The sequence below is a fragment of the Macrobrachium rosenbergii genome, chromosome 3 (genome assembly GCF_040412425.1).
Source record: "Macrobrachium rosenbergii isolate ZJJX-2024 chromosome 3, ASM4041242v1, whole genome shotgun sequence".
Taxonomy (NCBI): Eukaryota; Metazoa; Arthropoda; class Malacostraca; order Decapoda; family Palaemonidae; genus Macrobrachium; species Macrobrachium rosenbergii.
In genome coordinates, this window is record NC_089743.1 from 60,818,892 (window position 1) to 60,832,247 (window position 13,356).

At 40.0% G+C, this 13,356-nt stretch overlaps 1 protein-coding gene and 1 long non-coding RNA gene across 6 annotated transcripts in view; one reads left to right on the plus strand and one right to left on the minus strand.

Annotated features, from left to right (window-relative positions):
* Positions 1 to 3,080, plus strand: part of LOC136856187 (uncharacterized) — a 52,185-nt gene extending 49,105 nt beyond the window's left edge. Inside the window, exons 3-4 of the long non-coding RNA XR_010858268.1 lie at positions 636 to 781; positions 1,453 to 3,080. This is a non-coding gene — a long non-coding RNA (uncharacterized lncRNA). The remainder of the gene's footprint in view (positions 1 to 635; positions 782 to 1,452) is intronic.
* Positions 3,066 to 13,356, minus strand: part of Timp (Tissue inhibitor of metalloproteases) — a 212,732-nt gene continuing 202,441 nt past the window's right edge. For 3 of the 5 annotated variants that reach the window (XM_067133843.1, XM_067133850.1, XM_067133835.1), the window contains 2 exons: positions 9,513 to 9,611; positions 3,066 to 4,463 (listed from right to left, as the gene is read on the minus strand). In XM_067133843.1, the coding sequence (XP_066989944.1) occupies positions 4,182 to 4,463; positions 9,513 to 9,611 (381 nt within the window). In that variant the 3' untranslated portion in view covers positions 3,066 to 4,181. Of the gene's footprint in view, positions 4,464 to 7,000; positions 7,312 to 7,837; positions 9,612 to 13,356 lie in introns of those variants that run through there. The other 2 variants (XR_010858267.1, XR_010858266.1) reach the window with 1 other exon arrangement.

Sequence of the window (13,356 nt, forward strand, 5' to 3'; positions counted from 1 at the left end):
TATTTTTCAGTTGAGTTGTGTGAAATATTAGACTAACACTTTGAAGCTACCTTTCACCTAGTGTGTAAATGGTTTCTTAATTGGTTGAACATATGTAAAATTAATTTGGTGACTTAAGTTGTACAGATTTGTTTTGTGGAAATCAGAAATTCATGAGCTTTTTCAGTTTTATTAGATTTTATTTAATATATTGCAGTTCACTTGAATTTTAATAATTGGCTAAACTGAATATATACTGGAGATTATGACAAATTTTTTGAAACAGTTTTATCTGTTGCAATTTTTTACTGTCAGATTCTTTATTCCACAATGCCTGTCATTTACTAAAGATGTTGGGTAATAGACAGAGTAGCATATCACTGACAAGGCACAGGCCTTTGGTATTTATTTTGTCATGGTAACTGCATCCACATATCATTTCCTTTACAGTATTGTTTGCATATGCAGGAACCCATTTTATATATAAAAACTTATAATGGCTCCATATAATTTGTGGAATAAAAAATAAATTTGTTAAACAAATGAATGTATAGAATAACAATATTGAAGGGCTTCTAAAGCACTTTCGATCTCTGAAAATTACAAATTCTTGGGGTTGCATATTTTAAAAATTCTAATTGTTGACCATATTGCAGATAGTTCTGGCCTGAAAACAGATTCATTATTAGGAATGCATCTGCAAACTAGTTTGTTTCATCGAGGATATTGCAGCAAACCCTACACCAAATGATTTGGATCCATCCATATAAATTACATGATGTAGACCTCTAAGCGTAGTACAGTATGTTTTATTGTATGTTGTTTTGATATTCAGTGGACATGCATTTTTTATAAACACTATAGTTCAGTGCAAATTTGTATAGACATGTAATTAGTGTGCATAATCCAGAGGGGAAATTCTAGTAATGTCCTCTTCAAATAAATCTTTTCAAGTTGAAAGTGGAAAACTTCCTCTTGCTGTATTATGTTTATATTTACTAAAAAATTTTGTTAGCTTAAATTGGAAATGGTGTTGGATGAACATTTATAAAATTCTTTAACTGAATTTCAGCTTGTAAAAATATATTTGAAGAGGACTTGAATACGTTACTCCAGTGCAATATACAGTCATTTATTGAGAAGTGGATGTAAGCTTCTTAATGCTGAAGTCTGATGCTAAGCCATATATTTGGCTTTCATAGTCTAAAATATGTAGAACAATTACTTTATATAATAATATCAGGGTTGTCCTGAAAGCTCTCAAAGTCATGTATGATAGCTTTTTATCAGGTTTTGACATTTCAGTTTGCATTTAGCTTTTGTGTATGCAATGAGTTCTTTTTAGTTCAAGTGTGTATCAAAGACCAACATAGTACAGTATTTATGGTTCTCATTTTCAGTTCAGCTTAAAATTCCTTTCCTGTCTATTGAAGAGGGCCTTTGTGATAACTGGTTTGATATTTTTTATTGCAGGGAAGAACATTTTGCTGCTTAACACCTCCTGTGGTGTACCGTTTAACAGTGCCCAGTATGTGTGTGAACAAATGTTATCTGTTTGCATTTTTAAAGTGCAGTCTGTTAACTTTTTTCTCCAGTAAGTATCGTAAACCTTTGTAAGTCTAAAAATATTGCAATTGTTGTTTTCATTCAAATCCTTTTCAGATGTAATCTATATTATATTGTTGTTCAAGTGTTGATCTATTTTCCTGTGACACTAATGTGTTTGAGTTGATTATACAGTATTATTGGATTTTAGGTACCACATTAACTTTAACTTAATCTTTTTTACCATATTTGCTTGGTTTGATTATTGGTAATGTTGCCATTCATTTGGAAACAGTTTCATAGTCCACAGCTGCTTGTAGAATGGAATAAATAACTTGTGGCTTAAGGCTACATATTTGGTTAAATCAAAATTGATGTTCATCTTGACTTGGAGTTTTGCTATTAAAGGGGGAAACGGGCATGTTCTAATTCTTCAGTCATAAACAGTTATCATAATGTAGACCTTTGTTTGTGATATTTTCAGTAGTCATCAAGATTTTGTTCAGTACTAATGTACTGTACATGCTCTGAGTACTGTATACTTGATGTTGCATGTGGAATGTGAATGCTGTGTCCGTTAATGTGAAGGCATGTCCAAGTTGTCTTGCATTTGATCCATTATTTGAAAAAACTTGGCCAAATTTTTTTTTTTTTTTTTTTTTTTTTTTTTTTTTTTACATGGTGGAGATATATTTTTCCATGTGTGGTTTCCAAATACTGTACTGTGTATTGTTTTCATGAAATTACTTTTCCCCTAGTTGCTTCATTGATCCTGCATTGTGTTTTGGTTTTAATATTTTTACACAGATGACAATGATTTTTGCAGTAGTATTATCTCCAAGAGGGCAAGATTTTGAGGTTATAAAATTTAAAAAAATAATTTTTGGCTAATTCTTTGTTATTGATTAATCACTGCCGATTGTTTAGATCCCTGTGGAGTTTTCTTTTGACTTTGATAGGACAGAGATTTTAGATTGTACTTGTCAGCAGCATTAGTAACAAAATTTAGGATACATTTGGAGGTTACACTCGGTTTCTTGAGTAAGTCATATTGTGGAATTTGTCCAGGGGATAAGTTGTATTTTTCCCAGCCTGCTTTATTCATGTTTTAATGTGGAACAGAATTACTTGACTGGTTTTTTAAAATTATTATTACAGTATTGGATATCAATTGCAAGAGTATAAAAATTTATATTGGATGTGTATGTTGATTGTGTGCTTTAGTTCATTTTTATCACTGAGCTGTGGTTTAATTTTAGTCTGTGTACTGTACCATTATATACCAAGTGCCATTTTTATGTTTCTTATTACATGTGGTTGTGAAAGTGAATCTTTTACCTAGTTTTATGTTCAGGTTGTCTATAGGATTGTCTATGCCCTGTTACATATTTCTTTGCATTCTGTTTTTACCTGCTTCCATAATGTGATGGTGATATTTCCATACTGTTTTTTATACAGACTACGTACATATAAATGTCACTTGTGCTATGTAATTTACATATATAGTTCTATATATTGGGCTGTATATTTATATAAATATATATCTTTGTTTATAATTCATTTATAGATCATCTCAACAAGGAGGTAGGACTTTGTACAATGACAAACACAATTTGGAAAGTGTTTTCCCAATGCTTGGTAGCACCTGAGAGTCCATGTATCAGTTACATTAGACTTCACAATGCCATACCTTGGAGTAAAGAACAATTGAGACTAATGTAGACAGCAGCCTATAGTGACCTCTATCACAGCTGGTGAGTTGAAATAAATTTGGTGGTGTGAGAACATTATGAAAATATATACTGTAATTAGTAATAGGAAGCACTGAAATGAAACTAATTTACTTAAAATTTAAACAGCAACTAACAAAATAATTTATGTCTCCACTACCATTTTACTTCCCAGCCTACAATATATAAGTTATTTTACAGTAATGTGCAGCAATAATAATGCGAGTATATACAAAATTAAGGATTTAGCTTCTATAACAAAGATAAATCAAATTACATCTAAACCTTACATCAAATGCAATTTCAATGAGCCTTTTTTACAGTATATTTTGGTCTTCATCAAAATATACCAGATTATAGTAATAACTACTAAAATGGACTTTGCCCATCAAATAATAGCATAAATGCATTACAATATACAAATACATTTACAACACATCTAAACACTCCGACATCAAGACCACTTGGAGATAGTGGAAATGCAAATATCATCAATTCACACACGCTATGAAACACCACACATTCACACTAGCTGGCACATACATATATATATTTCCTTTATCTCTACAGTGTTACTATTTATTACCAATAGGGACTAGATTCATTCCAACATTTATAAAAACAAGTACCTTCACCATAAAATATATGAAGCTCCATTACCCAAAAATATATATATATTTATATAATAAAGTTTAATTAATGAAATATTTTGAAGCATCATAACACTCAAATTCTTAAGGCAAGATAACAACACTTATCAGCATAAGATTTGTCATGCTAACATATATGAACTTAATTCAAGATAAGTTATCCTTTGTAATAGTCTAACTGCACTAAATATTACTTAGCCATAATGCACCAAAATGAATCAAGTCTTAATATTATACAATGATGTCTTCCATGTTTTGTGAATTTATATCATCAGCTTTATTTTGGTCCAAAGGCCTTTTCAGTATTAACTACTTGGTGAATGTAAGGACGGCCTTTCCTGGGCCTTACAACTTTGTGAAGTCTGGGTCTTTTGTAGCCAAAACGTGAAGGTCGACGACGTCGTGGGATAGTATTGATTTTACTGTTAATGTTGTTGTCTTGCTTGTTATCAGTGACTGCTATCTCATTGGCAAGTTGCTTGCGACGGGGTTTCATACATTCTCTGTAAAGTCGCCCTCCCAGCCAGTCACAGGTTCCATCCTGACCCCGAAGACACACCTGAAGGCATAAAAAATTACTTTAGTTTCCTCTTAATTTTATAGTGTAATAGTAAATCAGTTCTTAGCTAAAGTTTTATCTTACTAGAAACTCTCGAGTGACTGAGCGTGGCTCTTGACCACCACACTTTTGACAGGAATAAACTTTTTGAAGAAATTTCAGACCATGTATATTCTGAATAACCAGATATACATATAAATAAGTCCTATTTTTAAACTTTTAATAAAAGGAATTATTTAAAATCAGATTTGACCCTCTTCTTTTAATATATATTCTTATGGAAACTTGGAAAGGATTAGAAGATATTTTTTGAACTCGGGGTTTGTCCACAACAAGGATTCTTGTTTTTAAAAGGCATAAAATGAAAAATGCTAGTGAATAAATGTGAAACTTGTATCACAAATGGAGGCTAACCAGCTTTGAGAGTATAACTTCAACATTCTGCACTGGTGGCATTAGCCAGTCAACAGATGACTGAATGCCTATCTTGTTAAAATCTTTGAGGTGAAAAGACAGTGTTGTTAGTCCACTTGTTTTGTTCTTCACAATTTTTTTATTTTTTCTTTCTGTGTTCAATGCCAGTACAGTACTGTGATTATTTTTCGTCAGTACCATTGTGTGAGGGAATATTTACAGATCCATCAAGTACAAAGTAAGTACTCAGTCATACTTCTGAAGTTTTAATATGGTACATTTTTGAGTGTGCATGTAGATAAAATGGGTATAACTTGACCAAGATTTGTTTAGCCCAATATTATCAGTTACAGAAGTCTAATCCTGAGGTCAGCAGCTCCTTGTACCCAAAACAGGTAAACCCTTACTAATGGCCTGTCCACACTAGTGGGCATGCCCAACGGGCACTTCCAGCTGTTTATATTTTCTCTTGCTTCTGAAGCAGTGTTACCAGACAATCGCTATCGTTCTGGCTCCATACTCGGTCAGTCAGTATAATGGAACGGGTTATGGGAACAGTGTTTGCCCGTCGGGTAGTGCCCGCTAGTGTGGACAGGGCTTAAGATTGGTGTCCCTCATGGGATTGCCGCTGGTGGTAATACTGGTAAGTCCATTTCTGTGTGTTATACAAGCAACAACTGGCTTTATTCCCAAAATTTGTTGATTTTGTCATTGTCCTTGCTTCCATATTTCAGTTGGAATGTCAGTATTCATCTCTTGTTAATGGTTTGCACACAGTTCTCTCATGCTCCTTTAATATTACAGTAATAGGCATATTTTTGCCTTACTACTGGAAATACTGTGCATTATTACTGACTATATAGCAGTATTGTGAATTAGTTTCATTCTGTTTTAATATTCTGGTGTGGGGTATAAATTTCAAACACAGTGTAAGTTTATAGTTGATGTACTTCTTTACATTCCTAAGAGTCGGGGTCTTGTGCAAAATTCAGTGACCATGTTTTACTTTTCATGAGAAGTTTGGCTGTGTTTTGGTTTTGAAATTTTGGGTTTTTGGTTTTGTGTTAATATTATTTGGATGGTACAGTATTTGGATTATTACATTATTTTGTAAGACATTCATTTTAAATGTTTCTGCATGCTCAGTGTACATCATTGACCTTATATTTTAGCATAGATACTCTGTTATAAATTTTATCTTGTTTTAGCATCAATATAGATGAGGATAAAGTAAGGCCCTTTTCTTGGGTGTACATCTTCATGCCTTGTTATATACACTTAAAATCCATAGGCTTTACAAGACTACCATCTTCATTGTCAGATGGAATGAAAATGATTCAAAATTCTACATAGATCATTCATACAGGTTCATACTTGACCATTTGATTGCAGTTATGCTGACCATCATTAATTATGCAATTCTACATGTTATTCACCTCACATGTAATAGGTAATGTTCAGTTTTTTCAGCACAGTAGCTTGCTGTGGTCCTTGTAACATGTTGAGTACAGCATGTCCAGCTTGGACCATTACTGTTGAGGAAAATCTCTTCCACACCTACAGTATGTTTTTTTATTGTAAGTAGCACTTACCACATGAGGCACTGGGGCTCATAGTTGCTTATGTAATTCCACTTGCTTGCCCACCTCACCTATAACAGATGATGCATAATGTGTACAATAATTCAGTGCTGCGAATTACCTACTATTGTTTAGCATACAGTATGTTCAACATTATCCATGATGGATATTGTGTTTATTGCTCAGCCTTGCTGCTTGTTTGAGTGTGTAGATTGTCATTCTGTTTGTGAAGTGAGGTCTAATACCCCCATTAATTACCCGAGTTGATGATGCATGCACCATCGCCATGGTATGGGCAGGTTGTTTGTTAATACTGTTAGGGACTTTCTATGGTTTTTCTTATAGAAGAGTGGCATGTTACAGCAGCCCTTGCCATGTCTCTTCCATTTCTGGTCACAATGACCCTTTTGTAGCTCACCTGTCTTATCTTTGGAGTGATGTATGGCACCATAGGTTGCCCTTGGAACTCATTCTTAAGGTTGAGTATGACTTCTCCATATTTCAGTTTTTTTTTTTTTTTTTTTTTTTTTTTTTTTTTTGATACTGCTCCACCCCCTGTGAAGCCTTCTCATAAGGCTTGTTTTTCATAACTGTTAATGAAAAGCATTACTGATCCTACTTTCTGAAAAATAAATCTTGTTCTTATTCCACAAACTGTAATTCTTTGGTTACCACAGTTATAGGCATTTGTTGACACAGTTGAATTATTTTACCTTTGATCTTTATGACTTGTTTAATTTTTTACCAGAGAATTTTACTGTACTAAGATCTCATGATTTTCTGGACATGTTCACTCAGCTCACCTACCTCAGCACACTAGTTTAAAAATTCTTACATCCAGAAGGCCTCCCAACCTGAATACAGTAGTTACTTAGGCATAAGTAAATGAAGCAAGTGGCATTAAGCAAGAGATATTTCTGTAAATAAAAAAGTATTTTTCATAGAAACCCCTCTCGTTTACACAGAAAAAATTACCCACCTCATGACCTTCCCCTTTTAACTCTGGACAACATATTGAACTACTTAACTACCACTAGGCACGGTTCAGAGGGATACCTGACCAAATCTAGGCTGTAGTGTGTGTGTGTGTGTGTGTGTGTACTCCACCCCCCCCCCCCAGCAGGTAACTTGAGGGTTTGTACTGAACATGTGTACTTGGTTGTTTAGAGATAACCATTTCTTATATTTGGGATTCTTGCATTCATGAATGTATTTTATTGCACTGCCACCATATTACAAAATTTTCTTTTTATATTGTATTCAATTTATTATGTACATATACCCATGTATATATTATAATTTTAGGCACTGCTATGGTTAAAAATCCTCACCAGGGTATGTGAAGTAAAGAGTGAGGGGGATATGTGGAAGACTTATCACACCACTTGCAGGGATCTTTATGATAAGGGCAAATGCCAGGAAGGAAGGGTAGGGAACCAAGTCTGGAGACGTTTTTTAAAATTTATTTTTTTGATAACTTTTGGGCGGGCAAAATTATTCACAGAGGTATCCAAGACTAGGTGGCTGACACCTTTCCATACAAGCGAAAGGCTAATTTTCAAAATGAGCCAGCCTAATGCAATACAGACTGGGGATCCCTCCACCTTCTCTGTTAAGATGATAAAAGATGCGAAGAAGCTAATGTTGCTATACAGGAAGGGATGGTCAGTGACATCTATGAGAAACAGCCAAAACTTTGTTATACAGAGGAATATAACAAATCTGATTTAGTTGTAACATGGTGGAGGGAGATGAGCAAAGCTGAAGATAGAGGTTGAGGAATAGTCTGTCTTTCCTATTTTGTTAGATACTGTATTTCTTAATGTAACTAAAGTTTGAGGAAAGAGTACAACCAAGCAAAAAATGTTGACACTTGATCAGATCATGATCAGGTAAGAATTTCTCCTGTATTTTTCTGAGGTTTCTAAGGGTGACAGTCAACCTTTGCCATGCTTTACCAACTTAAACTCTTGATCAGATAAGTAAGACCTGAATAGCTTACCTGGCATGAGTAAAAGAATAGGTTTCTTTGTTTCATTAGCACAAAATTTTAAGTAGATGGTTCCTGAAATACAAAGCCTCTTACTTTACAAGGGTGCCCTCCTCTCAGCAGTGAGTACATCCAATTTGTAGATAGAGGCTAAATGTGAAAGCAAGTCATGTGAGATAGCCTTTCTCCGCAGTAATTTTACACTTGGCTAGTTTAAAAATATTTTTGCTACTACACTTGTCTCATGCCAATGGGTCTATGATATAAGTAAAACGAGCGATTTTTAGAATTTATGAGACATGGAAACATAAAATGTTTTATATTCACTATGCACAAGCATGAGATGAAGTTTACAAAATTTACAGATGTATCAAAATATTTTTCTGCTATCTCTTTTACAGAAGTATCAAAAGAGGTTTCTGCAATCTCTTAAGTCTGACATTTTGAACATTTCCCTCATGATATTTCTCTAGTAAGGACTATGTGACACTTTTAAAGTTTTTAGTGCAGAGGATTTCACTCGGCCTTATTTGTCCTGTCAAATTATTCGAATCTCAAAACATTGAAACTAAGACAAATTATGCTGCATACCTAAGAGTAGAGCAGGTTGTAAATGAACTTTGCGGTACAAGGCAATTTTAGTGTAGCACACAGGTGAGTATACAAGAAACTTTCACTCTAGAATCAGAGAAGGGTTTATAAGAAAAATTTTTCAGGCTAGAGAAATAGTTTATAAGAAATTCAGTTCTTTCCTTATGCTTCTGAACCGACAAATGTTCTCATTCCAAGCTAACCATTAACTACATGACCCCATACAAAACTTCCTTTAAGTCTACTTTAATGTAGAAGAAGGTTCATACTTCAAATTAGAAGACAAGTTAGTGTACACACAAACATATACATCGCACTCATCTTCTGAGCGCTTTTTTATGCTTCCACTCACACTTTCAATAAGCCAATCTTGTACTTCACCCAAGAGAAACTTCCCACAGCAATTAAAACATGGAAGATTAAATAATAAAGTACTGTAATAGGAGTAAAAATAATGTGACACAGTAAACTTACTGCATGTCGTCCTTGACAGTCATTTTCTTCTCTGGAAGTTTCCCATGCACACAGGAAACTGGCCTTAGGGCAGTCTTCCCAGAAAGCACATGACATAATCTGCAAAAGAGGTTAACCTTTATGTGGTTTAATTTGCATCAGGAATTGGCAATATATTAAAATACAATACTTAATCAGATTGAAGGCAGAGTATTGTGACTTACGGAAGAACAAAATCATTACAACAGAATTCGGAGAGGGCTGTAGTATAGGTGAAGGCAGATGGCGGAAAGGTATGTTAGATGTCATAACTTGAGTTTGCACCGTTAGTAGTAGTAATGATGCAGTCATTCATTCATTACACAAGTTCTTAACTACATATGTAAAGTCCCCGCTAAGCGGGTTGTTTTCTACGGTAACGCTCCTACGAGATTGGGTCAAGCAAAAATAGCCACATTTTTATCTATGTAAATATGTATCTACTACTAATTCATTTGCTCCTGTTTTCTTTGCACATGTGTTAGAATATTGTTGGGTCAATTCTTGTTAACTTACCATTTATGTTACTTGTATTTACCTATTATAATTAACACCGAGAGTAATTGACCTCGGGTCACCTGTATTCTATTGTATTCCTCTGTGATGTCCGCACACCGCCTTATAAGTGGCCTACGTTCTGAATAAACTAGCAGTACATGTCCACCTGCTCATTATTTTGCACCTCGTATAGTGGTGACCCCAGAGTGGTCCCCGGAGCCATTAGCAGACTCATACGACAACCTAGTCTTGGTTCCATGAACTACCCCTGCCCCTAACGGACTAAATACGGCGCTTTAACAAAGCGTTCAGGCATGCTGACTCGCGTTGGCAGATCACCAGCGTCATTAGCGGACACACACGGCACGCTCCCAAGTGCGTATTGACGCGAGTAACCCACTCCCAGTAAGAGGGCAATAGTGAGTATGGAAGCAGACATTCCCTCCCACATACAGTTAACCGCGAACTTCACGGACGCGGACATCTCCCGTGCACATAACCTGCCCGTGCCCTTCCCCACACCTGGGCTCGCGTGCTCCTCCACGCCGATACCCGCTCCCCGCATGCTGCCCGTCCTGATGAAACAAACAAGGTCCGCCCGCGCCATAAAGCTGCCGCCCTTCACACAAAGCAATCCATCGTCATGGCTCTACAGGGTCGAGGGGCAGTTCAGGCTGGCGGGACTTACCGATGAGGTCCTGCAGGCAGACGCAGTGATCAACACCCCTCCAGAAGAAGTCTACAGGAAGCTCGTCCCGTGGGTGTCTGCCGCACGTCCCGTCACCTACCCAAAACTGAAGGCCTCTCTCGTCGAGACCTGCTCCCTGCCGGTCTCCGAGAGGGCCGCCCTCGCCCTTGATCTCGTGAACAACCTTCGACACGACCAGAATATCCTGGAGACTTGGGGTGTGATCCAGGACCTCCTCACCCTTCCCGAGACGGACAGCAGTGGCAGGCAGTCGGAGATAAGCCTGTCAAGGGAGATCCTCCTCCGTCAGCTCCTCCCAGAGGTCTGGACCCAGATCCTCGAGCCCTATACAATGCCACTCGAGGACTACTCAAGACGGCGCAGCAACTGACGGACTCCACAAGGGCAGCGAAGCAGGCATCCACGCCCACACACCCCATCAGCTCTCTCCAGCCGGAGGAAAGCGTGGAGGAGGGGATAAACGCCGTCACCAGGTGGCGGCCAACCTACCACCATAAGAAGCATCCACCGGGGCCTTGCTACTACCACCAGCAGTATGGCAAGGAAGCCCGGAACTGCCAACCCCCTGCTCGTTCGCCCATCCAAAAAACGGGGGAGGCAGCGGCCAACAGAACAGGCTGCCCTGGCAGCAGAGGAACCCAGAAACCCAAAACCAGTAGGCTACGTCCGCGACACCATCTCCAGCAGGATGATGCTGGTCGACACTGGGGCCGTCCGATCATTGTTCCCGCCATCCAGAGAGGACTGCAAACGCCCGCCGGACCCGGCTGTTTTCTTGACGGCTGCCAACAGGTCCCCCATCCTTTCCTACGGCACCAGGCTCCTGTCGATCTCCATCCTCGGCCGGAGGTACAGCTGGAGCTTCATAGTCGCGGACGTAAGGACCCCACTCCTGGGCGCGGACTTCCTCGCTCACTTCGGTCTGGCAGTCGATGTCGGTCGCAAACGCCTATTGGACACCGACTTCTGCCAGTCCCTCCTCCTGGCGACAGGCCCCAGCGAGCCTGCCATGTACTCCGTTGTCCCGCACTAGTACGCCCAGCTGCTGAAGGAGTTCTCTGACGTCTTTAAGCCCGAACTGCAAAGCACAGAATCTATAACCACATCAAAACAAAGGGCCCCCCAACGCATGCAAAGTTCCGGAGACTCCCCCCTCGGCGCCTTCAGGAGGCCAAAGACGCTTTCGCCGAGATGGAGCAGATGGGCATATGCAGGAAGGCCTCCAGCCCATGGGCCTCTCCCCTCCACATGGTGCAAAAACCAGACGGCTCCTGGAGACCCTGCGGCGACTATAGGTGGCTCAACCTCACAACTGAACCAGACCATTACCCTCTTCCAAACATGCAAGATCTCATGGCCTCTTTTCATGGGGCCAAAATATTTTCTAAACTAGACCTTCTGAATTCCTACTTTCAGGTACCAGTTTCTCCAGAGGACATCCCCAAAACTGCCATCATCACACCCTTCGGGTCCTACGTCTTCGCCTTCTCCACCTTCGGCCTGAGGAATGTGGGGGCAACCTTCCAGAGACTAATGGACAGCATCCTGGGGGACCTGAACTTCTGATTCTGTTATGTAGATGACATTCTAATTTTTTCCAGATCCCCCAAAGAACACCTGCGGCACATCTGAAAGGTCCTGCAGCGCCTGCAGGAGAACGGCCTCGTCGCCAGGTTTGATAAGTGCACCTTCAGCGTCAAAAGAGTTGATTTCCTGGGCCACGAGATATTCCCGGGGGGCGTCCATCCACTCGCATCAAAGGTCGCAGCCGTCACCAGGTTCCTCACCCGTACCTCCGTCAAGGCCATACAAGAATTCCTTGGGATGGTCAACTACTACAGGAGGTTCATCCCCAGGATCGCGCACACCATAGCCCAACTGACGGAGATGCTGAAGGGCCACCCGAAGTCCTTAGTTTGGGGACCCGACCAGCAACAGGCCTTTTCCCTGACGAAGGCCACCCTCGCCGAGGCAACTGCCTTGGCCCACCAGGACCTCAACGCCCTCCCCTCAGCTGACGATGGACGCCAGCAACGGCGCCTGTGGGGCCGTCCTGGAGCAGGTTGTCACCAAAGCCCCCCAGCCTATCGCCTTCTTTAACAAGAAGTTCAGCCCCACGGAGTCCCGCTACAGCACCTTCGACAGGGAACTCTGTGCAGTGTATCAGGCGGTATGTCACTTCAAGTTCCTCCTGGAGGGTACGCCCTTCACATCTGGACGGACCACCAGCTGCTGTTCCACGTCTTCACAAAGCAGGGGGACGCATGGTCTTCCAGGCAGCAGCGGCATCTCGCGGAGTTCACCTGCATGATCAAGTACCTCCCTGGCAGGAAGAACCCTGTAGCGGACGCCCTCTCCAGGATCAAGCTCAACGCAGTACAGCTCGGGATCGACTAAGAGGACCTCGCCTGGGAGCAGACCGTCAACCCAGAGACCCCAGCCTACCACACCGCCATCACATCGCTCAAGTGGAAGAATGTGCCCCTCGCCCCTGGGGGACCAACACTGCTGAGTGATGTAAGCACCGGCCAACCCCGCCCCCTGGTTCCCGCCTCCCGTCGCCGTCTGGTGTTCGATGTCATCCACAGGCTGTCCCACCCCTCCAGCAGGATGACGGCC